We start from the raw sequence: 25,632 nt of genomic DNA on the forward strand, positions 1-25,632 counted from the left end.
ACACTATGCAACCCTTTTTAGACAGGCTAGTTGGAAATTCCTATCAGATTTGTTCAACAAGGGTGCTATAGAGTCCAATTCCTATTACATTAAGTTCATTTCACGTAAGAAGCAGTTAATAAAGTGTCCCACAGCTATGAGAACTCCTGAAAAACCCTGTAAATTGGTTTGAATGTTTTTCATGGGAATATAATGTTTTTTATTAGTTATATTTCATTGAAACTTATTATCTGCAAAAAAAAATCGTATTTGAAATGTCATTAAGTAGAGGTCTTGACTAAAGTATTCTTATTTGATGTAATATTTATAACTTCTCAACAATATAAAAAAAAACCAATACATATAGCCAAAAACCATCAATCGCAAAATTCAACTCGTACCAACGATGCCAACGATAAATGAACGGTGACAACAGCAGCAACACGTGCACACGACTGCAGCTCGTTGCTGTTAATGTGAGAATAGATTTATCCATCGTTCAAAATCATCCAAACCCTCCAAACAGAAAAATGCTACAATTTTGAGTTAGAGCAGTATAACCCCACAATGCTCACCCTATCGAAGGATCACGTAAAAACACCTCCTGTTCAATTGGAAGCTCAACAAAACTTGTTTGGCGTTTTTGTGTCACCACTCGGCTCAGTCCCCCCCGGTTAGTCCCGAAAGTAAAGGACTTTTGCACCTTCCGTGACATGATTTACGATCGAGCGGCTTGCGAGCGAAGTGCCTGTAGCGTCGTGTCCATGGCGCTTACTTCCTCCAGGTTGTGTTGGCAACTAAGAAGGAAAATCACAAACAACAAAAAAACGATCCCATAAAAGGAAACGTGTCAATTTTAAAGTAAAGTAAAAAGGAATCGTACCACTCTAACCCCCCCTGCTCGTCTTAAGATAACTCGTGACTCATACGCACGCACGTGCGTCGTGCGGAGATTTGTCCTCAAGCCGGATGGGCGTGAAAACGCACGCTCGGGCACGTTTCGGGAGGTGTTTTTATGGCCCAACCGTTTTTCCTTTTTTTTACTTGGCATCGCTGCCAGATGCGTGGTATTAAATTATCTCTTCACAGTTTTTACTGTCAGCGAACGGTTTGCGTCGATATCGGTGGCACGAATTCGGTTCGAACGAAGGCGCGTAAACACTTCCAAATGCGCAACATCAAATTGCGATGATGAGGGAGTAAATAGTGATGTAGATGGGTGCGCGAACGAGCACTCGTTTATTTTATTCGTTCAAAAATCACCACATTACACGTGAAATTCTTAGTTTTGTTGGTCATTTTTCGACACTCTTGGAGTTGGTCTTGGAGTAAACGAAACCAATCGAACGGTGTGTGTGTCCAATTGCCGAACATCAAACTTGTCCATAACCATTATCAAAACCACCAAATTTCTCCCACGGAACCATTCGCATTCAGACACGTACGGCCACTTTCGGGCAACGGCACGACAAACAAGGACCACTTGAGAAGAGCGTGGACGAGATTTGACGGTGGGACGGTCCGACCGCAGATGAAAAGCGGATAAACGCGAGCTGCTTTTCCCGCTCCCGTGTACGCGAACGTGAAGTTCCACAAATGCACCTGTCAAATAGATAAAACCATCCAAGTATGCTGCTGCAAAGTCGGTGAAAAGGAGATGGAGAGAGAGAGAGAGTTCACCTAAGCCGCACCAAGGGGATGGGACAGGGCACACAAAATATTTCAAATCAGTTTGACAAAAACAACTGTTTGCCGTAAATTTGTTTACTATTTCGTTTCGACGTTTTTGGGACTGTTTCTTGCTCGCTCGCGCTCTCTCTCGCACACGCTCCTTTAAAAAAAAAGCCTCTCACTTTTTGTCCCACCCCAGCAATAGCAATCCTTTCGAATTTTCCATAGTTTTTCGCTTCGAAGTGTACCATAAATTTTCACCACAGCGATAATTCGGATTTATGGGTTCCGTTTTACTGTGTGTTCCTTTTTTTACTGCCGCTGCTTCTGTCTCGTGCTCTTCGAGGCGATCGGATGGGAAACACCCGCACCCAGACGAACTTATTGTGTTGAACAACAAAAACAACAACAGCAAACAGCCTAAGTACTTGCGGTGCAATGGAAAATGCATTGCCTTCCGAAAAATGGTTGCCCCCCTTTTTCCGTGTTTCACACACACAGGCGGCACACACAGGCAACACTATCGGGTTTCTGTTCCGGTGTGCGTCCGTCTGGTGGAAAACTTCCCCCTTTTATGGCAGCACCAATCGATCGCTGCGGCTGCTGTGCTGTGGAACCCCTTCCTGGACTTTGAAAACATTTATTGCCCTTGCACCGGGGACCCGAGTGTGTGTGTTTTTGGACAAAAGTTGTAAAACAAATGTTTCCATCGCGCGATATTGATTACCGGTTAATTTCGGATGCGTTACAAATTTCGGAAAGCGAAGGTGAAAAGTGTCATGTTTTTGGGGGGCTTGTATTTAGAGTTAATTGGTAACTGACACCTCTCGGGAGATGTGCGAGGAGAGTTTGTTGCCCTGGGTAAAGGTTAATGATACGATACTCAAATGTGCGATGCAGGCTTAGAGTAAGGCAAGGATGATTAGAATGGGAGCAGGGAACTCTTACAAAAGAATTGGGATTTATTTGCTTTACAAAACGTGACAAGACCAAGACATGAGCATTTGTAATGTGAGACTACTTCAAGTTTTTTTTCTTTCTTTGGTATAGGTAGTACAGCTTGGCCATTTCTTGTACATAAAATAAGAGTTTTATAGCTAACATTTAAACTAATATTTTTTTTTATTCAGGAGTAACGGTCCAAAAAGGCCGTATTGCTTAACATTTAAACTAATATTTTAAATCAAAATATTTGACCGCTAAATCCGTTTTAGTCTTGTTTTGTTTATTTTTTTCGTGAAGAGCTCCTAAATGTATGCAATTCTCATATCATATTGTGTTTTTACAGGATTTTCCAGGGGTTCTCATAGTTGTGAGACACTTCCTTGACTCTTTCCTATGGGAAGTGAACTTCATATGATGGAAATTGGAATCTATGTCACCCTTGATGGATGTGCTCCATGTAAACACCTATTGGATTTGTCCAACAAGGGTGCTATAGAGTCCAATTCCCATTACATACAGTTCATTTCACGTAAGAACGAGTCAATAAAGTGTCTCACAACCATGAGAACTCCTGGAAAACCCTGTATATTATCAAGCAAAAGTTTAGGCAAATTTCATTGAATTGACATATTATAGTTAAAACATTTCATAAAATTTTAAAACTCTAAATCCAACAAATGATGATTCCATAAATATTATCCATGCTGCAAACAAAGATAAAATTCCACAAACTCTATCTGAACATAATTTATGTCTCTCATTATCCTCAACTGATCAACCCCAACGACCCGCAATTCTTACAAAACCCGTTTCGAATTGCAAAGGCGCCACTGATCGGGCACACACACAAATGGCGCGAAGATCCAGCGTCACAGCACACATTTCTGGATGGCTTAATTCGCGCCACGAGACATAATTAATTTTTGAAAGCAATTCGTCGCACACGACGCCACGAACGCGGATACGAACCATATGGTGTTTGCGCGGCGGGGCCAAGCCCAGACAGCATTCACTAAAGTCAATCAACATACCGGCAAACAGGGTTCAAGCAGAGGATGAGGATCAACAAGAGAAAAACTACCCGAGAACAGATACAAATAAGCCGAGATGTCTCACTCTTTGTGTGTTTGCGTATGCATGCGTGCGTTGCACGATATCGTAAATCATTCTTGCAGAACTTTGTCACCGACCTTTTGACCGAAACCTATTCGACCCCTCCGTCCATCCGTCCGTGTAAGGGGGACCCGGGTTTCGGAAAAACAAATTCATCTTGAAGGGCTCATAAAGTATACAATTAACAGCATTCATCATATTTGCCCGGGTGTGAAGCATTCGAGCGCCCACAGTTTCTTCAATTTCGCGGAACGTTGAACATGGAAAATGTATTAACTGACAGGATGCGGCAGACAGCATCGACCCGGGACAGCCACAGTTTCACGCCACGGTTTGTGCTGTGTGTTTTTAAAATGTATATTCATATTTTTATAACGATGCAATCTGCACTTACTTTACATCGCAACAAACGCTGTTCTGTTACATCTCAATAAAAAGGTAGTACACATGGTGAGATGTACACCACAAAAAAGCGTTCATAAATTGGGTAATGTGTCACATCACAATAAAGAATGCTGCCGCAGTGACATAACTCATGAACGGCGCACCGGAATGCCGGGAGGAAATTTTTGAAAAAGGATTTCCCAACCCGCGGCCATAAACCGAAACCGACAAAACGATGGTAAAAAAATGCCCAAAAATATCCTTCTTTCCACTGGAGAATGTGAAAATTGCGATGCTTTATCAGATCAGCGTGCGGTGGGATGCTTGCGTGGCGCTGCTTTTCCATTTCTCGGTCCCCAGCCTCGGTGCGTGTTCATTATACTGGCCAACAGCGCAAAACAGCGCAGAAGAAAAGTGCTCGCACATAAATTTAGCCGGCAAGCAGTTTGTTTTGACGTTCGTGAAACAATTTTTATGACCAAACATCGTCGGCTTCGGCGAAGGGATGAGAGAGAGATAGAGAGTTGGAGATAAAATGCAATGGGTGACCGCGAAAATGATCGTAACCGTCGCTGACGCCATTTGTCAAACGGATTCCGTGACCATCGCAGGCGACGCGTTCTGGAAAAGTCTCTTGAACAAATATGCGTATGGGTTCTATGAAAATTCTCACAAATAACAGTGCAGACCTGTTTCAGACCTCAAGTTCTCCATTATTATCCCTTAAAAACTTATCTAACTTTCTTTATCACGTAAATCTTGCCGCAAGAATTGTCATTTTGGATGCATGTTGAAGTCATAATTCCTTATCCCTTGTTGTTTGTACTGCAACATCCACATTTATCAGTCTTTCGCCCACTCCCAATGGCCCCATCAATGCTTGCAACTGTTCCTACTTCTCATCAAAAACCACCCATTGTCTAGCGCAATGACATGTTTGTACAATCACTGCCAACCTCTAAGCACCTCGTTGGTGATCTGTAAGTGTTGACGGTCGATGACAAAACATCACCCACCGGTGCGACGTCTCCGTGAAATATGTGATAGGACGGTAAATTTATGACACGCGGGCACCGAGCACCGACTGACGGACTCCTACCAGCCTTTCACCTGCTTCCGAGCGTGTAACGAAACTTTAAACTGAGTTGATATCCAGCCGCCGTAGCAAACACACACCCAACGGAGTAACTAATTGAATTGAACAGTTCGTAAATTTATTGTGCTATTTGTGGGTATTTACTGGGGAAGAAGGGGGCTGGAGTCTTGCGGCTGACACTAATGTAACCTTTTTCCGAAATTAGAACCTCGTTAGAATCCGACTTCCAGCAGCACGAAACAGAAAATAGTGCGAGATGGTGCTTGGTACAACACACACTCCGAAATGGCCGGAAAACGTCATCGTCAGCGCCCTTCCCTCCTGCGGTGCACCAAAAGATCGGAACGATCGAAAGGTTGTAGTGTCACCGCATTATGAGCAAACATTAGCGTTCTTTATTTGGACGGCTTAAGTAGCGGTGGTGACGCTTTGTTTTCGCTCGCTGTCGTACACGCAAGAATGTTCAAACAAATTCGGTTGGGTGACTTTCTCCGGCAAACCAAACATGGCAGTCTTGTAAGGAGATGGGTGCTGCGGTTTTCCCCCCCCCGAAACTAATCGGATTGAATTATGTCTCTTTCCCCTTGGTCTTGCAGGAGAGATGTGGAGATGTTTTTGGGTGATTTTACCCAAAATCAGAGATCGGTGGAGTTGTTGAAGTTGACGGTAGTCGGCACACGGTGGCACATTAACGCCTTCTGTGCTGTCAGATTTGCCCGCCAACGCGCAGAAGGCGAAGATGCCTGAGCTGATTTACGACCACAGGAACGAATCTCTCTTCGTCAAGGTGGATTTCGAAGGATTGGAGATTGTTTGTAGTGTTGAAGGTGGTAGTAAGTCCCACTTTTTAAAACATTTTCTTTGAATGTGCATGTTGTGTTCTTTTTTTCTGGAAGTTATAACATCCAAAAACATGAATCATATCATCAAACACGCGCTCTATAGCGACTAAACCCTGTCAAAAACAGCTCCGAATACGATCTTCAAAAAGTGACATTTTGTTACAATGATAGATCCAATACTTGAGTAGCGTTTACCACTTACCTTTCGATGTACGCTGCCGTTGCGATTGCTTTGGCTGTTTCCAGTGCTATATTGACGCGCTCAGTCCTTGACGATGCGCTCCGTGTCGGTGCCTGCAGCCGACTACCAGCCGGCAATGGAGGACGTTCCTGGATGGGCGAAAGTACACCCGGCCACCCGGCCGTACCATTCGACGCCAGCTTAAACTGTATCGATTTTTGCAGCTGCTGCAGATTAACCTGATGGACTGCGGACGCGGCTGCCGTGGATGAACTGCCATCGGTTGGTTCGATCCCGCCCGAGGGATGCGACTTTGGCCGTGGATGAAGCGGCGGTGGTCCGAGCTGTGGAGCGACCGGGCGTACGTACTGCTCCAACGAGGACGCTACCGACGATGCGGCGGACGTTACCGGTGGAGTCGTCCCGCTCAGGGAAGATCTTCGCGAGTCAATCTTTTCGTAGATATGATAATTGCTACGTACGGACTCGTACAAATTATGCTCCTCCTGTTCGGCGCTGCGCTGGGCGTTCGTATCGTACGGTTGGGCCGGTGAGCCTTCCTTTCCCAGGAAGGCTTTCGATGTGGCACGCAACCGAGTGTCACTCTTCGTTAGCGTTCGACTCCCTTCCGGGGTGGAGTTGTGTTTGATGGGCGTTGTGTTGCTGCTGCTGGTGGTTCCCTTCGCGGACGAGCTTGTTAGCATTGTGACGGACGGCAGCCCTTGGTTCGTGCCTGCCACCTCAAAGGTAGTCTGGCTCAACAAGTGTTTTTCGTAGATGTCATTCAGCTGCTTCGGTGTTAGCTTTCCGGCAGGAGCAGCCGGTACTTGCACCGTGGTTGTGAAGGCTCGAGTTCCGACTGATGACTGGGCGCCGACGCGTCGACAGCCATCTCCTGTTCCTGCTGACGCCATGCCCGCCGAGCTTGAGGACTTTTGATTTACGCCCTGTCTAATGCCACCCGACGACGACGACGACGACGGCGGCTGTAGATAATCAGTCTTTTGTGATACCGGCCGGTGCTGGTGCATCTGCTGCGCTCCATAATTTGCCCCGGCAACCGATGCCACCGCAGGTGACGACGTATAAGCGTACGGATTCGGAATCTGCACCGGCAGCGGGAGCGTCGGTTGATTAAATATTCTGCCATTGTTTTCACCGCCGCTGACACAGGAGCCCGTCGTTGGTGCGGGCGGATTACGCCCGGATGACACCGAGCACCCGATAGCGGGGTCCGAGTACGGCAGAGCTACTTTCGCATTCGATCGGCCTACCGGACCGCTCGAGCCGGGCGCTTCCGGTCGCTGTGGCATCGGCACGGCCTTGCTCGGGCCATACTTGGCGTGTCGCTTCGGGTGTGGGTAAGCGGCCTGGCCCGGCTGCTGACTGTCTGCACCCGACTGCAGACAACCAAAGACAACCACCGTCGACGAAGCGTCCGTACCGACCTGGGCTGCACCGGCCGTCCGTTTGATCGCCGCTACGTTGCTTATCTGCCGGGGACGATGCACCGAGGCCTGGGAAAGAATTTTGTTTAATTAAAAACTAGTTTGTCTGTGTGCAAGTGTGTGTGTCGTTCTATGCTTTCCAGTGTCAAATGACGCCATCCAACCGTCCCTGCAAGAATCTGAATCCGCATCGTGAAAGCCGATGAAAGAACGCGCCACCGGCTTTCTTTGTGCTCGTCGAGTGACATTATTTGATGCGTCGAACAATAAAGCCTGACAAATATGCATATACTCACAAAGCTGGCCGCGTAGTGTGGGACGCCCTGCTGAACGGGTATGCTGCTGGTACGGTCTGCCCGCCCGCCCCCTGCTCGATCCGGTTGCGATGGGCTGCAATCAAAAGAACGGTGCATGTTGTTTGGTGAATCGAAACGGTTGCGCGCTGCTGAAGCGTTGCTACGCGATACGCCCCTTGATGGCAGTGTGATGCGGGTCGCATGCGGATTGCCGCCTTTAAGGGGCGATGGGTTTGAAGGGACAGGGTTAGTTGAAAGGTTAGGAGAATTCGTTGTTGGGAACTGTTTATTGGTGTAATTTAAGGAAAGGGAAAGTGTAACGTTAAGGAAAGATAGCTTGTAATTTATAGAATTGTTAACCCATTTTTTTAAAATGATTGATTTCTGTCTAATGAAAGGAAAAACATCAAAACGAGTCTTAGAAAATTTAACTATTATCATTCGTTAGTACATTTTATTTATTATTATTTTTATATTCGTTCATTAAATCCGTTTGTCAGAAAGAACAAATACTCACTCTTTATAATCGGTAGTGGTAGTTGCTTTGAAGGACGATTTGCGTCTGGTGCTTCCAGTTGTTGACAGTTTAGAGACATTCTTGCGATCCATTTCATTGAGAATAACAGTTTTTGAGAGAATCTGAAAGATTAAAATGATTTATTAATTTTATTTCGAAATTTCATTGTACTTTCTTTCATGAATAATAAAGATAAATTTTAGCCACGAATTTGTAATGAATTTCTCAGACATCTTATACATCTGATGTTATCCAGAACATGACCTATCATACGCGTCAATCGCCAGCTTGGAATTGCATCATATCGAAACCCTTCTCATTGTCACGCCATTGTGAGATAAATAGCAATGAAATATTTCACCGTTTTGCTACCCCCAAAACACCAACGCCAACGATAAACCAGGATCGCTCGATCACCCGACCCATTCGAGTGGTTTTACAATTAGACTGCTTACCCTTACCAAATCATTCTCATACCCCAGATAGCACCAGACACCAACGACTGCAGCACACAACAAAGACACCACAGCCAACGACCTATTTAATAGTTCAATATGATCGCCACTTGAACGAAAAGAACGAAAAACCCCTCCGGACGAAACAACCGCGCATCTTTTTCTGATTTATGGTGTAACGAAAACGCGCTGCAGCGTGCATTAGGCAAACGTTGGAAAACTCATGAATCACAGCACTAACAATGTGCCGAAGAAAAAGAAGAGCGAGTAAGAGAGGGAAATGGTTTTCCTTCGTGCAGTGGTGTGAACGATCGTGAGCTACTCAAATTTCATCCACCCGCGGATGCTCCCGGAAACTCGTCACGAACCGTGACCGCAGCGGCTGCGGCCTCGGCGGAGAAACCTTTTGACCCCATTCTCAGTGAGGCAGTGCATGAGATGAAGCAAATGAAAAGAAGAAGAAAAAAACTGGAAAACAGGCACCCCAACGCTGACCTCTGGGCCCAAGAAATCAATCATCAATCCCGCCCTGCCAGCGTTGGACACGGAACGAATTCAAAAGAACTTTTCCCCAGCTCCACCCCAGCTACGGTCAATTGAAAAGGCTGGGTTCGCTTTGAAAATATCATCACACCATTTGCGATCGGATCTGTGTATTCACTTTCATTACAAGCGTCTTTGCTTTGGGCGCGTAGCGATCGTATAACGGCACCGCCGACCCGTCTGTGGGGTGGGTTTTCCTCAAGCGACGACAACGATCTTGACAAGTGTTAAAGATTGAAACGCCTAGCGTGTCTAATGCACTGCCTAATGCATCTGCGGGACTGACACAGACGGTGACAGAAGGTGCCATATGTTTCACCCTTAATGTTGGCGGGCCTGTTGTTGCGAGTCCGCAACGCACGACGACGCGGACTCAGGCGTTGACAGAGACGCTGGCGTCTAGCGTCGTGACGGATACGGCAAGTGACAGGGACCTTCAGATGGCTGACGATAACACTGTCGACACTGTCTCACCACAACTTCCTTCCCGTTGAGAAAGGACTGTTGGTGAGTTTATGCCGCATTAGGAGTGTTCTTCATTATCACAAGCGTGCACACATGCAACCTGTTATTCCACTCGTTTTGGGAAAGAAAAGCACCTCAACCTCAACCACCACAATCGATTGCCCAAGAATAAAGTGGACAACCACCACAAATATGGGTAGCACATTTCACATTTTCAACGCTTGGGATGACCTCCAAAAAAACTAAAACAAATTGAAACAAAATCTCATTTCGCAGTCGATCTCCTCCGTGGCAGACACGCCAGACACGCTGTATTGACAGTCTGGGAGGCGTTCCTCGAAAACCCCGAGTGTTGCCTGTCCTACGATGCCTAGCTGCCTGACCGCAGCCCTCGGCTCCGAAAACCTCGACTTGACCTCCATTCCGCTTGCTGGCCGGTGTCGTAAGGTTGCCTGTGCTCGATATTATTGCAAAAGATGTAGCCCTCAACTTGTTGGCTACAGTCCAAAATATTGTGAAAAAAAACGCCCGAATGATTGTGGATGAATTAATTTTCGAGAGAGGTCCTCTCACCACGCGTGCTCCGGGGCTCATGATGTCTTATTAAACATTTGAATGATCCGAACGATCGGGAGGGTTGGGTAAATAATGCTTGAAGGCATCGTTAACGCAGCGGTTGACAAACGAGCATGAGTAAACGATTCGCACATTGGACTGACATTAATGAGCGGTATCGTGATGTTAACCGTTCATAACATCGATTGGATGGAAATGGGGATGTTTTTTCTTATGTTTTGAGGTGCTACTGCTCTTTGGAACTTCTCGTGTGTGCGTGTGTGTGTGTATAACAAGAACCCCTCGAACCCCGAATGACGGAACCGCACCCACGGCTGGTAAATAAACATTCCAGAAAAATGGCAGCACAGAACCTTCCGAACATCAAACGCATCAATCCAGGACTGGCTGGGAGGTGTTCCAGCACGACCGACAGAGCCTACCGGCCACCGGGGTTTCCTGTGTTCCTGTGTGATGCGAGTAAACAAATCAATCACTCACAGCTCACACCGAAGCTCGACTCTTCCGGGAGCTCTTGCGAGCGGAGCTTCATCTTCTACCGGCGGTATCATCTTCTGCCCATATTCGGAGAATTATTGCATTTATTTAATCATGCGCTCGGGGGTCCCGGTCGGGCGTGAACATCATCCCCCTTTGGCTGGACATACAGGGAGGAGCCGGCCGGTCGGGTCGTGTCGATGATGGAACAGTTCGACTGGAAGGTTTTTTCCCCTTCTGTTGCTGTGTGTGTATATATTCAGTTTTCTCATGCAGAAGCAATGGTAGCAGATCGTTTGAAAACGGGGAGCAAGCATTTGTTTAATTTTGTCTGCCACAGTTACGCTGTCTTGTCTGTGATGGAAAGGGAGACTGTAGAAATACCAAAAAGAAAGGCTGAACTGATGCTGATGGACGTGTGCTTTCGATTGGCACTGGTAAAAGAGGTTGAAACTGGTGACCCAATACGCGAGTTAAGTGTATGTGTTTCGGATTCACAAATAAGAACGTCTGTTCTCGTTGGATTCTACTTACAGATTGATTTTTATTCGAAACGCTCGCTTAGATTTAACCTATCAATCCTATGTGCATGCATATAAGCAAAATAGTATTGCTAAATAGTATTGGTGTTAACTCCTCCCAGCTTAAAAGAACGATGCCCACATCGTAAGGAATCATATGATGAAACTATAACATTACAGGCATATAACCAAACAAAAACAGAGATGGGAGAAACATTTTATGCATAGAGCCGATGTATGAAATGCCAGGGTGTTCGTCCATAATCTCGATGAAAAACTCCTGTTTGGAGTTGGGTTCTTATGGTTTACCATCCCTTTTTTGCAATCTTTCTTAGATGTTCTACCTGCATCCGATATCAAGCACGAAATAATGCTTTTTGTACATACGTTGCAAAATTTTCAGGTGATTGGCATTATAACCATATTGTATTATCCACCATAGAAACATTACAGTTTCACGGATATTTTGTGTTCGAACGATAGTGGCCTTTTTCATAATTTTCAATTCTCACTCAAATCTGAATTCACAAGTGTTATATGTCAGCAATGCTCACTCAAAATATAAAGCCTTATATGGGACGAGAGCATGGGAGTTTAACGTGAAACTGTAAGATAGTTTTAAATTTCTGTTTCACATATTCAGCTGGTTTGAGTTATTTAATTTCTTTTTTTTTATAACAAATTCTTCCACATTACTAATTATTAGTTAGATATTCTATCTAACTGCTAGTAGCCTGTGCAATACATGAAAATGTATATGAACAATGGTGCATAATTATTTAAATTTCAAAATTGCTAATTTCAGAACTCTTTTCTTCAAAAGAGACAAAAATAAGATTTCACATGCATCATTTCATTGATCAACTCAACTCTAAACTATCTCACAATTTTCAAATCATTTTTGTGAATTTTTCTATTTTCTTCAAGGTTTACTGTACTATTATTTACCTTAACAACTGTTTTCTTTTTAAATCTGGGTTTGTGCTTTAATCTCGCTTTAGTTTTTTCATAAATAGGTTTGTTTTCTGCTATTTGTATCACCTTTCGTGATTTATTGTGATACTTTAAGTCCTGTGATTGTTTTTGAATAAGATTTTGATAAACTGTTTCTATTATTTTAGATGAGTCTATGGAAGGTAAGATAATCTCTTGAGGTGTGTATTTTGTGGAGGAGTGAATGGTATTATTGTATTTTTGAACTGATATCTGTATGATATCAGGTGGTGATAACGTCGGGTTTTCCATCTTTGAGATTCGATAAATCTCTAAAATGATAATCTTCACTATAGCAGCCCGTGTTGGAGTCAATTTAATTTGAGCAAACTTAGAAAACTTATCTATGTAAGTTATGAAATGATGATTTTCTATAAAGAAGATATCTATATGTGTAATTTCAAATGGTTTATGAGGAATAGGAGTTTTTTGTAAAGGGTAAGATACAGGCTTTCTATCGTATTTATTTATGTGACAAATTTCACATTCTTTTATAAATTCAATAATTTTTTTTCTTATTTGAGGAAAATAGAATCTTCGAAGAATCTGGCTTTTATTTTCTTCGGCACATCTATGAGCTCTAAAATGCTCTTTTTTTATTAAATTGTACTGCTCCTCCTCATCTTCTATATCTTCTAATATTTTTTGAGAAAAACGAATTTTTAAAAGTCTTTGATTCCCAAAATGGGTCCTATAGACTTCTTGAATTTGACCCATAATAGCTTCAGTAGTAAATAGGCCATTTATTTTGGAGTGATCGAAGTTTTCTTGCAAAATTTTAAGAATAGAAGCTTCGTTAATATTACTGATGGAAATAGTAATTCTTTTATAACTATTAAACAAAATTTTAGTTTCAATATTATCAGGGCCCATTTTTAAAATAATTTGTTGTTTAAATACGTTAATTGGAGCTTCTGTAGCAATAATAAAAAAATCGTCAGAAGTATCTGCTGAGTGTTGCGTACCTGTCATCGAAAATGCAATTCTACTTAGAGCGTCCGCAACTACATTATTTTTACCGGGCCTATAAATTAGTTCATAGTCGTGCTCTTCCAAATAACTTTTCCATCGTTTTAGCTTTGCATTAGAATTTTTCGATGACAGTGCAAAAGTTAAAGGTTGGTGATCGGTAATGATTTTAAAGGTGGCTCCATACAAATAGTTTCTGAAAGTTTTAAGTGCCCAGAAAATCGCCAACATTTCTTTTTCTGGTACAGAGTATTTTTCTTCTGCCTTTGATAAGGTACGTGAGGCAAAATGAATTGGTAGATCTTTTCCATCTTCATCCTGTGATAACACAGCGCCAATAGCAAAGTCGGATGCGTCTGTGGCCAAAACAAAAGGTTTTTTATAATCAGGATAAATAAGTATATCCTCTGATGAAAGTATTTTTTTCATCTTATGGAAACATTCTATTTCATTTTTTTTCAATTCTATTTTTTTGTTGGATGATGGACTCTCCTCTCCCCTTAAGAGGTTTGTAAGAGGTTTTGCAATTTTTGCAAAATCTTTTACAAATCGCCTGTAATAACCCATCATCCCCAAAAATCCTCTTAGTTCTTTTAAGGTTTTTGGAATAGGGTAATTGCTTACTACTTCTATTTTTTTAATGTTTGGTTTTATACCATTACATCCAATTACGTAGCCTAAAAATTCAATTTCAGAGTGCAAAAACTCTGATTTGTCGAGTTGAACTTTTAAGTTTGCTTCATTTAATAGTTTCAAAATTTTATCTAAATTAATTAAATGATCAGTTAAGTTTTTTCCAAAGATAATAACGTCATCCATATAAACATAACAAGTTTTACCAATTTCTTCTCGAAGGACGTCATCAATTACCCTTTGAAATATGGAAGGACCGTTTTTAAGCCCAAATGGCATTCTAACAAATTCATATTTGCCGTTGTTGATAGCAAATGCCGTTTTTTCTATATCACTCGGTCTCATTTTTATTTGATAAAAGCCAGAGGCTAAATCTAGCGTCGTAAAAAGAGTGTGTCCTTTCAGTTGATCAATAACATAATTGATTTCAGGCATGGGATATCGATCAGCTATTGTTTTTTGATTTAGCTTGCGATAGTCGATCACCATGCGAAATTTTTTTTCTCCAGAGGCGTCTGATTTTTTTGGAACGACCCATACAGGTGCCGTCCAGGCAGAGTGCGAAGGTCTGATAATACCATTATCCAGCAATTCTGTTATCTGTTTATTGACCTCTTCGGTATACGCTGCTGGATAAGGATATACCTTTTGGTGTATTGGTATATCGTCAGTGGTATTTATACAACACTCAACTCTAGTAGTGCATGTAAGTTTTAATTTGGGCTCATAGAAAACAGACATATTTGAATCTAACACTTTTTTAAGTTTAGTTTGTTCAAAATTATTTAGGTGATTTAATCTAAATGAAGAATTTGATGACTGTGATGAAGAGGTATAAAAATTTAATGGTATTTGTAATGTTTGAGAAAAATTATGTAATTTAAGTACCCGTTTTTCTAAATCGATACTTGCATTTAAGTTATACAAAATATCTGTTCCAATTATCCCTACAAAAAAATGATGAAAATAATGTAACATAAATCTACAAATGCAATTAATTTTAGGATAGAAAAAATTTAAATCGATAGCTGATTTCAATTGAAATTTACCACTAGCACTGGCTATATTTTTTAAAGGTATTTCAAATGGTTTAGCTGTTTCGCAAGATTCTGCAATTTCAGGATTAATAAAACTAACGTTTGCACCTGTATCGATAAGGAATGGAAATTCTCCTTTTCTATTTTTAATAACAATGTATGGGAGAACAGGTTCTACCATACATTGTTCATTCCTAAAAAATGGTTCGGTTGCTCTTGTGTATTAATATCTTTACCAGGTGCTTGGTAATTAGGTAAATATGTCATCTCGTTGGTATGAGTGATGCGAGCTTCTCTTTCTAACGGATGAATTTGCTGATTAAAATTTGATGGTGATGGTGATAATGAGCTATTAGTGTATTGATTATATAATGTATTCGGATATGTGTTAGTAAACTGGTTATAATGAGCATTAGTGTGCTGTGTAGGATTAGGGACGTACTGGTGTGGGATCGTGTTAGTTGGTTGGTAGAATTCGTTAGTAGAATTCGAATCGCTGTATTGTACAAAATTATTGCTTGTATTTGGGTTATGTATTGCATTTGAATAAGTATGTGTGGAATGATTATTGTATGCAATAGGGTTAGCTGAAGTATATCGGCTTCTAATACTTTCATCTACCTCCATGGGTACGGGTAGATCTTGTCGCATTTGATGGCTTCTGTTAGTATTTGTGTTACCGATCTGGTTTGGATTATAGTGATTGTTAAATGGTTGCCGGCGAGGTAACGGTACCGGGGGTTTTTGAACTTGAAAATTACCACGTGGAGTGGTAACCGGCAAAAATGGTACCGATAGCTCTTTTGGTTTGGGAATCGGAATAGAAGTATTGTTCATTCTATTACCACTAATGTATGATCTACAATCCATATTTTCATACTCTAAGCAAAACTGATAAGCTTTTGCTAATGACGTAGGGCTAGCAGTTTTAAGCAAAATTGACAAAGGCTTGTCCAAGCCTCGAATGAAAGCATCCAATGCTTTTTCTCTAAAAAAATCAATATGAACACTTGCGTTATTTTTATAACTATCTTGTGTCTGCACTTGTGTTACCAAAGATGCTAATAGTTCGTTAACCCTGCCATAGTATGAATTTAATGGTTCACTTTTTCCTCTTTTAACGGTTGTCAGCTCAAAATCTAATGTTTTTAAGTCTCGTTTATCGCAATAATATAATAACAACGTTTCTTTAATATCTGACCATTTAGAAGTAATATTGTTAGAATTTAAGACGTCGGCAGCTTGGCCGCAAATTTTACGTCGGATTGTCTTTTGGATCAACTCATACATCAAAGAAGTTTCTCCTACTCGACACCGTTCGCAAAGATTCATGATGCTTTCTACATCATCTATCCAGTTATTCAACTCGTTTGGTTGTCCATCGAAATTGCGAAGATCTCTCACAAAATCGGGCACCTTACCGAGCTCCAGAATATTTGGAGCCGGTTGAACAAAACTCTGGCTGCCGTTGAACATTTTTTCACTTCGACACTGTCACTTTGCACCACACACTATGAATACTTACAAAATAATACTCACACAGACACTATTATTGCTTACCAACGCTGATTTTCGTCGTGCTCCGTCGGTGATGCTCCGTTGTAACTCGTTGGTGATACTCCGTTCGGGGGAAGGTTAGGCAGCTGGTGGAGGGGAATCCTTTTTACCGGTCCGGTTACTAGGGGTCTCGTACAGCGATCGGGTGATAACCACAGTGTCCCAAGCTTCGCTTCGCTCTTTTGCAGTAGTGGCTCTTTGGACCACTGTTTCAGAGAATATTGCTCTCTGAGATTTGTGAAGACTTTTTTTTCCTGCTCTGAGCTTATCTCTTCCCGTCTAGGGCTCTCCTGATTCGGGCGCCAGTTAAGTGTATGTGTTTCGGATTCACAAATAAGAACGTCTGTTCTCGTTGGATTCTACTTACAGATTGATTTTTATTCGAAACGCTCGCTTAGATTTAACCTATCAATCCTATGTGCATGCATATAAGCAAAATAGTATTGCTAAATAGTATTGGTGTTAACTCGCGTAAATATAGTTGGAATGTAATACATGAAAATTCAGAATTGGTTTTACTTTAGACAAAAGATACTAAAAGTAAGAACTTAAAGGCTTTGGGGATTTCAGTATCTATAATTAAGGCATAAAAAACGATTGATCCTGAGATATAAATTTCCATTTATTTATCTTTGGGTGGTGTTGGGACATCTTAAAATGATTTTGTGTTATGTTTGAAATTTATATTCTTCGTCTTCTTCTTTTTATTCTTCTTCTACTTTGTCTGAAATAAGTCTTTCTCTGTTTTTCCTTTCTTCTTTTTCTTCTCCTTCTTCTTCTTCTTCTTTATTTTGCTTCTTCTTCTTCTTCTTCTTCTTCTTCTCCTGCTTATTATTATTATTATTCTTATTATTATTATTATTATTCTTATTCTTATTATTCTTCTTCTTATTCTTCTTCATAAGCTTCTTCTTCTTCGTAAACTTCTTTTTCTTCTTATTCATCTTATTTTTCTTCTTGTTCGTGATATTATTCTTCTTAAAGTTAAAACTTTAAATTTAATTAAAACAACTCACTGAAAGGTATGAAGCAAAACAGATTTAAAGAAACAACAAATATAATTGATTAGAAGCAAAAAATAATGAAGAAACGCCCCTTCTCCCTTAATCTTAGGTCAATCAATGTTAGATATTACATATAACATCTACAAAAAGCCATTAATATCTCACTATTGATTTGACAAACGTAGCCTCGTTATCACTGACCCACCAGTCGACTCCAATCGCTACCGCTGAAAACCAGCTTGTCAACGTTTGTTCACCTATTAGAGGGCAACGACGATCGAACCATTGGTCAGCCTCATTTCACATCCAATCTACCCCAGAAACGAATCCCGCCTAATCACTACAATGTAGCTCGCATCGAGAACGATTTTAATGACCACCGGTGTCCTTTTACGGCGCGGCAACATCGGCACAGGTTACATCACCGTTCACAACCGTTCGCAAATAGAGAAACATCCCCACGGGGTATCTGTCCCAAAAGAAGCGCTTCGATGCGTTTGGCATCGCCAGGGCACCCTTTCGGTTGCGATCCGGCGAAGGACGAATCTACCAAGCATGGGACAGAATGGGAGAAGGGCAACTCACTAGGGCAATATAAATTATGAACACGCGGGTTGACTCAGGGGCATTAGTGTCCATTCCTGGCTTGCGGCCTGCGCGGGGTCAAAGTGGTCGCGCGATCGATTCCCAAACTGTTTTTGAGCGGCCGATTTGGAGTTGGAAGGTGGAAAGCAGCAATGCTATTCAGGCGCGAATGCAACACCGAGTGCATGCATGCAAATGACGAACTAGCGGTGCCAGCCGGTTCGAGGCGTGGAATGACGCATTTCGATTCCGTGCCGGGTTTGGGAATTTTGTTCACCTGGACCTGGGTCGACTGCGGACTGAAGCCGAAAAGGGCCTCAAAAAGGGGTGAAGGGAAAAGGTACGAAGTGCAACACTTCTTTCGTGTTGTGCCGTTGTGGCTACGACCGAGCCGCGTGTTTGGCTGTTTACGGATGGTGGCCCAATTTAGGCAGACAGTGATTTACATCTCACTTCGGTGATGCGGATTCGGGCGTTTTCGCGTCTGTTCGCGGGGTAAAGGGCGCATTGGGTTGGATGGGCAGGATCGGAACGTTGGGAGCAAGCATTTGAGTGTTCATTTTTTGGTTTCCATAAAAATGCACAGACCACAGCGCACAATGGGCGAGCAGGAGGTTAAGAATCATGTTTCTTTGTGACTATACAGGGTTTCCCACGATTTATTGGTTGGATCTCATCAATTTTTGGTGAGTCCCCATATTTTTTTGGTACGTTCCCACGATTTTTTGGCCGTTTCCCAGAATTTTTTGGTCCAATAAAATTGATATCGAATTGGAAAATACCAATAAATTATGGGAACGAACCAAAAATCTATGCGAACCCACCAAAAATTGATGGGAACCTACCAAAAAATCATGGGAACTGACCAATACATCGTGGGAAACCCTGTAATGTGACTATGTGAATTATAATAATTTTGTGAACATTAAATTGTTCTTGAATGTGATTTAAAACATTGAGTTCCGTGGCAAAGTCGTAACATTTCTGAATACTCTTATAATAATTTTGTCCATCTCTTCCTTCGCCAAACGGATCACTGTGCTGGGCCAAAAGTTCACCCAGAAGAAATGCATGAGAATCGCCCGAGCAATGCAAAGCGCACACAAAAGTGCACGAAAACATAATAAAAAAAAAGAGAAACGTTCGTCACTCGCCTTGGAATGCTTTCTTTTCCCACCGCCTGCAAACGGATATCGTTCCGTATGTTTATGTATGTGTGTCTCTGCCAGTAGCCAGCTACTGGTGATCGATCACACCACCCCTAAAGAGGGAAGAGGGAAAAAAATACGCAGCCCACCCAGCATAGCTCCCGATGACGTTTTCGAGCCGTAGAACCGAACATTTGGTCATCTCATTATTTGCTCTTGCAACATACCGAACGCCACAAAGCGGCGCAGATCGTCGTCGAATGGTTGTTAGGAAAACATAACTCCCTTTCCCTCTGATCCCTAGTTCCCCGTTTTTGAATTCGTTCGCATTGCAAGCGATCAAGCGCCGGGCGAATGCACCGAGAAGGCCACCGCATAATGCCCCACCGACACCAGGCAGACAAACACCGTTTCCGAACCTGTCCGTTAAGCAAAGCAAACAACACTTTGCTTTTTGGGAGACGTTTTGTTTTTGTGCCTCCCCTTATTCCTTCTTCCCACTGCTTTGTTTTGCGGGTGATTTAATGTGCTGATCTTATCGCAGTCCTGTCCCCTGTCCCGGGCTGTCTAATGTCTAATCGAACGAATCTATGTTTCCTCCAACGGGTAGCGAGCGCCCCTTCAGGGCGCATAAGGCTCTGGCAGCTGGTGTGCTAATCCACCGGGAAAATCTCCACCTTAAGGCCCGTTTAGGAACGTTTATGAGTCAATTAAAATGTTTGCCTCGTAAGCCGATTACAACACTGGGGAGATATTCGGACGATAAACTGGTGCGGAATGTTTTGGAGCCGCCCAGCGTTTTGGAGCGAAGATCACGATCGCGGGGCATCGTGAGAAATGTCCGCAGTACGTACACTTCAGCTGACCGAGTTTTCTCAAGTGAGAAGCAGCAAGTGCTGTTTAGGAGTATTGAGGACGTAGTCGAAGTGGACAAAAGGCTCCGCGGGCCGCTCGAAAGTGAAAAGTGATCAATCGATCGTTCAATCCGGTCGATGAGTTAATAAATTGAATCCGTTGTTCATTGGGGCGGCATGCTTCAAACGTTGGTCCTCACTCACTAAAGCGGACGGTCTTTAATTGAGGCGCGGGGCGTTTGATTGCACGGTCAATTGCATGTGGAATGTGCACGAGCTGGCAAAAAAACGAACTGTAGGCGTCCTTGGCAAGCGTTTCGTGATTGCTTTGCATCACAAAAGTGGGTCATTACGGAGAAGGCTGCATGGCAATGGCTAATTATAGATTATTATTTTAACTATTTTCCACTCATGAGGCTCCTCAATCGTGCTTAAGTAGCTCCTGAAAAATTGTGAATAAATAAAAACCATCCACAACGATGTGGATTTAAGTAAGAGTTATCGTTCCCATGTTGATACTGCCAATGTTTGTTCATCAACCAAACCGACCATTAAAAACAACACCGATCACGTTTCGCAAAACCGGAAACCATCCCCCCATCTAGGCACTCATTTCGTGGAAAACTCTCTACTGCCCTTTGCTCCTGCAGCTCATTCCTTCACCGCCAACCCAAAAAAAACCAAAAACAAAAATACAGAACGATGCTGGACGCAAGCCATTATCATGATTAATGTGTATTTATTACTCTTTAATTGCCATCCCAACCAAAAAAAGGAACTCCTGCAGAAACTGTGTCACTGGATCGGCCGGCGAAGGAGCGGAATTTGCACCGAGGGGGAGGACCGAAATGACGAATTAAATGAATATTTAACACGAAAACTTCAACCGCAAAGGAATGGCAGTTTGGCAGTTGTTTCGTTCCCCCAGCAACATCGCCATCACAAGCAACGAAAACACACGTTCCCGTTTCAAAACGTACGGCAAGAAACTGGGTTGCGACGGGTTTGGCTTTAGTTGATTTGATGTTTTGGACCCGAAAATCGGGGATACAAAGGCGCTAATGGATTAAACGTATCGTAGCCCACCAAAAAAAAAAACGCGACCAATCAGTGTGAATCGATGCAAATATTCAGTGGAGTGGCCTGGAGCGGAGCAACCGTATCAATTTCCGTTTTTGACAGATAGGTACAAGCTCTCAAAACATCCACACCGTGATCTGAAGTGGAGATAAATCACCAAGCAGCAAGCAGGACAGCATTAATGCGAAAACGCGATGGTAAACGATTGGAAGGGAAATTAAATCCCGTCCAGTGCGTATGCACACCTTCTTTCTCTCCCATGGAGGACAAGGCAAGAACTGCACCCTATTATTTCGGCACCAAACCGGGAGATCAGTAAAGATCTTAATTTATTGCAAAACAACAAGCAACAACAAAAAGAAGACAAAAACAAAGTCTGCGCTGCATCTTATCGTACGCGCATTTATCACTGGCGCAAAACGAAACGAAATAATACCGTTCATTGTAGGGCCGCAAACAGGTTGAGGACGGAGACGGCGTGCGAGTGCAGGATCGTTATTAAAATTATTTGCAAATTTATGATGTGGCCCATGGTTGATGCTGCCCCGGCTCCGGCTGGCTCCCTGGGTAGAGATGACACCGCATTATGATTATGTGGACCAGTAAGCGCAAGAAGGGGGTATTTTTGTATTCTTTTTTCCCCCAACTCCAATCCCAAACCACGAACAACTTTGGCTCATTTGTTCAATTTGACAGAGACAGATTTTAGGGCCTGTGTGTGTGTGTATATGTATATGCGTAAAGGGAAAACTGATGCTTTTACAGCTTTTTTTTGTTGTTGTTACCCACATTTGCCCACAAGAATAACGATCGATCCAGCGTGTCTTGTCCATCTGGCATGTAGAAGATAACGCACAATGGTTCCAGTGTGCGCCAGTATGTGCTACCCGGACCCCGTAGCTACTGTACCCAAATGACTCAATTTGTTGCCCCGTGGCACCGCCGGAGCGATCGTTACGAACGGGCGAGATTTATGGGTTCTGCCAGTATTCGAGGTTAAAACACAGTTTGCTGCATGATTTACACATTAATAAGTGTCACGTGGCGAGCGAGCGAGAGTCGTTGAAGCGAGAGCGCGCGAGAATTGGCGGGAAAGCGACAAACAAAAAACGAAATGAGACTGATGCAATACATTATGCACTTGTTTTGGTGGTTCTTTTTTCGGGGTTTTGTAATTAATTGAGGCTTTGTGGCGTTCGAACACATGTGCATGTGTGTGTGTTGATAGACGTTAAAGGGTAATAATGAGGTGTTGAAAATTTGTCGTTGAAGCCAGTTCAACGTCATGAGGCATTATTTCTGAATTTGTAACTGCATTCAACTAAAAACGATCAATTTAATTTATTTAATAAGGCGTGAAATTGTCCAACTATAATACGCAATTAAAACATATTTTAATATCTATTCCTTGTAATATAATTGATTTCGCAACTATCATATTTGGCGTTACGTAGTTTATGGAGAATGTTCAACTCATTTGTGTCAAAATTGTCCAGCTATATCATGCAACTAATATCTCTTCCTTGTAACATAAACTCATGTCTATGTGTTCATGATTTGCATTACGTAGTTTATGGACGATCTCTAACTTAATTTCAATTTCTTCTGGTTGCGATCGATGTAAAAGAAATCGCTTATGGCAAAAGGAATTGACCTGTAGAAAGCTGTAACCAGTTGAGATTTTATGTGTCACATGCTAAACATAATGAGAAGTCTCACAGTCAGCCATACCGGCGAACTCGTTCGTTCCTGGGAACGTTCGCCGCGACGCTCATTTTCACTCATTTCATAGCCCTCTAGATCAAAAATTAGAAAACCGTATAGATTTTGTACTGGCCAACCTAGCGGTACAACAAAGCTTCTCCATCGTTCAATTAATCAGCCATACCGGCGAACTCGTTCGACGAGAAACATTCGTCGCTCATGAGTGGACAGGGTTGTACCGCTAGGTTGGCCAGTACAAAATCTATACGGTTTTCTAATTTTTGATCTAGAGGGCTATGAAATGAGTGAAAATGAGCGTCGCTGCGAACGTTCCCAGGAACGAACGAGTTCGCCGGTACGGCTGAAAATCTTACCATCCCGTTAAATGGCTCTTAATTCAAAACTACAGCTTTTCCATTTTGCGACAAAAGCCACTGTGGCCCCTCCCGGAGGCACTTTAATTCGGGGAAAGTTAATCATCCGAGCGCACGCAACAAACGCTTCAAAACGCCACAATCCCCTCGTCTATGCTCAAAACGCACCATACAGGCACAATCATCGTCTAATCGGTGACAGGAAAATGAAGTCCACAGTTTGCGCGGTTTGCAAACTAGTTTTAATGCCGCTGCGGTCTCATTAAATCGCGTATTATCAACTTTTCGCTGACAAACCGTGGGTCTGGTTGCCCTGTGGAAAAGCTCCCAACACCACCACCACCACCTGTCATTCCTTTGCTGTTGGGTTGCTGTCGATGGATGTAAAACGCTCATTTTCAGCTGCTCATTTCAGCACAAACCCCCTTCCGAGTGGATGCTAATGATAGCGAAAAGTCACACTGGCATGATTGGATTGTTATCGGTGCAATCGGTTCGCTGCCCCACCGGACCCGTCAGCACCACCACGAGCAGCATGATAATGTGCGTGTGCGTGTGCGCGAGGATTAACATGAATATTAGTTGCAATGGGGTAGCGCTTTTTCCTTTTCCCATTGACAGCCATTTAATAGGAAATTAAAATGAGAAAGCGCCCCTGCTGGCAGCTGCCGGTGTCATGTGTGTTGCAAAGCGGGCAAGCAGGCGCTCACCGCTCACGCTCAACCCAGAAGTTGCTACCGATTTGTTCGCGCAAAATCGGCAAGAAGCAGAGGGGCGTAAGAGATAAATACATCACGTACACGCTGGAGCTAATGATTTGCCTAATGATCTCCATCTGACTCAAATTATCTGCTCGATGCTGTTTTAATCACTTTGGCAATTCATCGACTCGCTGGCAATGCTGAAGGGCAAGGGAAAACGCATTCTTCCCTGCTCTGCTAAACAATTAGTAACAGATTCTGTGCTGATGCTGGTGCTGCTGCTGCTGCCGTCTCATCCCCATTGGAAGTGCTTTGTACTTCTGTGTTTTGCTTTGTTTTGCTGGTGGTCTGCCTTTTGCAGGCTCCATTACTTTTCACCACTGCCCACCGGTATCCGTTCTCGTTCTGTTTCGTTTGAATCTCAGCTTCGCTGGAGCGTGGTCGAAGCGATAATTTATCAGTCGCCGTGCCTCGTGCGTCTCGTGGTTCGTCTGTAGTGGATTGATTAATCGGCACGGAGCTCCGTTTTCGTACGTACCGATGGCCAATCATCCGGATCTCCATCTTATCCCGGATGGTATTCGTCGAGGGATCAATCAAACGGCACCACCAAATGGGTAAAAGACTTCGATGCACTGCGCAGACAGCGCTGGATCTCGGCACCATTTCGCGCTGCATTCGCTTTCGATCATTTATCATTATTCTAATTATGCCCCAGGCGTGTCGTTTCGTGACGTGCGGACGTTATACACGCACATGATGCTGTCACTTTCTTCCAGTCCACAGTCGGTGGATGGATCAGGACGTAACTGTCAGCGTGAGGTCAAGTACTCGACACGACACGACTGCCAATCGGAGTGTCACCGACTGAAGCGCACGCACCTCGAGGGAAGGAAGACTGCAAACCTTAATCCTGATGCAATTGGTGTGTGTGTTTTTTTCTCTCTCTCGTTTTCCAGTAGGATCGGTTTCGAGATTGAATGGTATAGGGAATACAGCAGTTGGAAATTAATGTACCGAGTGAGTAAACGACGCAGCATCGATCGAATGGTTTTCCGATTCAGATAGAACGGTGCGTGATGGGAACGATTGGAATTTTTTGCTCTCTCTCTCTCTACCCAGACTGGGTGTAAACATAATTGGATCTTGTTGAGTGGAGAATAGATTCGTCTAGAATGAAACTGTTTGACAGTTTGCTGCTTTGTAACTGGCTACGGCAGAGCAATCAGTGATCACTCTATCGATGCATCAATCAAGCTGTAATGGTTGTAGGAAATGGATGTTGAAGCATTCTTTTGCAATTGAAGCGTTGATTTGTTTGAGCTTCGTTTCAAACCTATTTAATTGTAAATTTTGATAATTTTCCTCGATTGAATGGCTTTGCAATGATGTCCTGAGAGCATAACTGAACCCATTCAACTGCTTAACTTCTTTATCCGTTTTAAAATTAATATTCCTCCATCCAAACTTACTCTTCCAGAAGT

At 42.9% G+C, this 25,632-nt stretch overlaps 1 protein-coding gene across 1 annotated transcript in view; it reads right to left on the reverse strand.

Annotated features, from left to right (window-relative positions):
- LOC120900346 (kinesin-like protein CG14535) overlaps positions 1-25,632 on the reverse strand; it is a 125,433-nt gene that overhangs the window by 88,176 nt on the left and 11,625 nt on the right. The window contains exons 3-5 of the mRNA XM_040307209.1: positions 8,473-8,594; positions 7,956-8,049; positions 6,233-7,728 (exon numbers count right to left, since the gene is read on the reverse strand). Of these exons, the coding sequence (XP_040163143.1) occupies positions 6,233-7,728; positions 7,956-8,049; positions 8,473-8,564 (1,682 nt within the window). The 5' untranslated portion in view covers positions 8,565-8,594. The remainder of the gene's footprint in view (positions 1-6,232; positions 7,729-7,955; positions 8,050-8,472; positions 8,595-25,632) is intronic.

This window comes from Anopheles arabiensis, chromosome 3, assembly GCF_016920715.1.
Source record: "Anopheles arabiensis isolate DONGOLA chromosome 3, AaraD3, whole genome shotgun sequence".
Lineage (NCBI taxonomy): Eukaryota > Metazoa > Arthropoda > Insecta > Diptera > Culicidae > Anopheles > Anopheles arabiensis.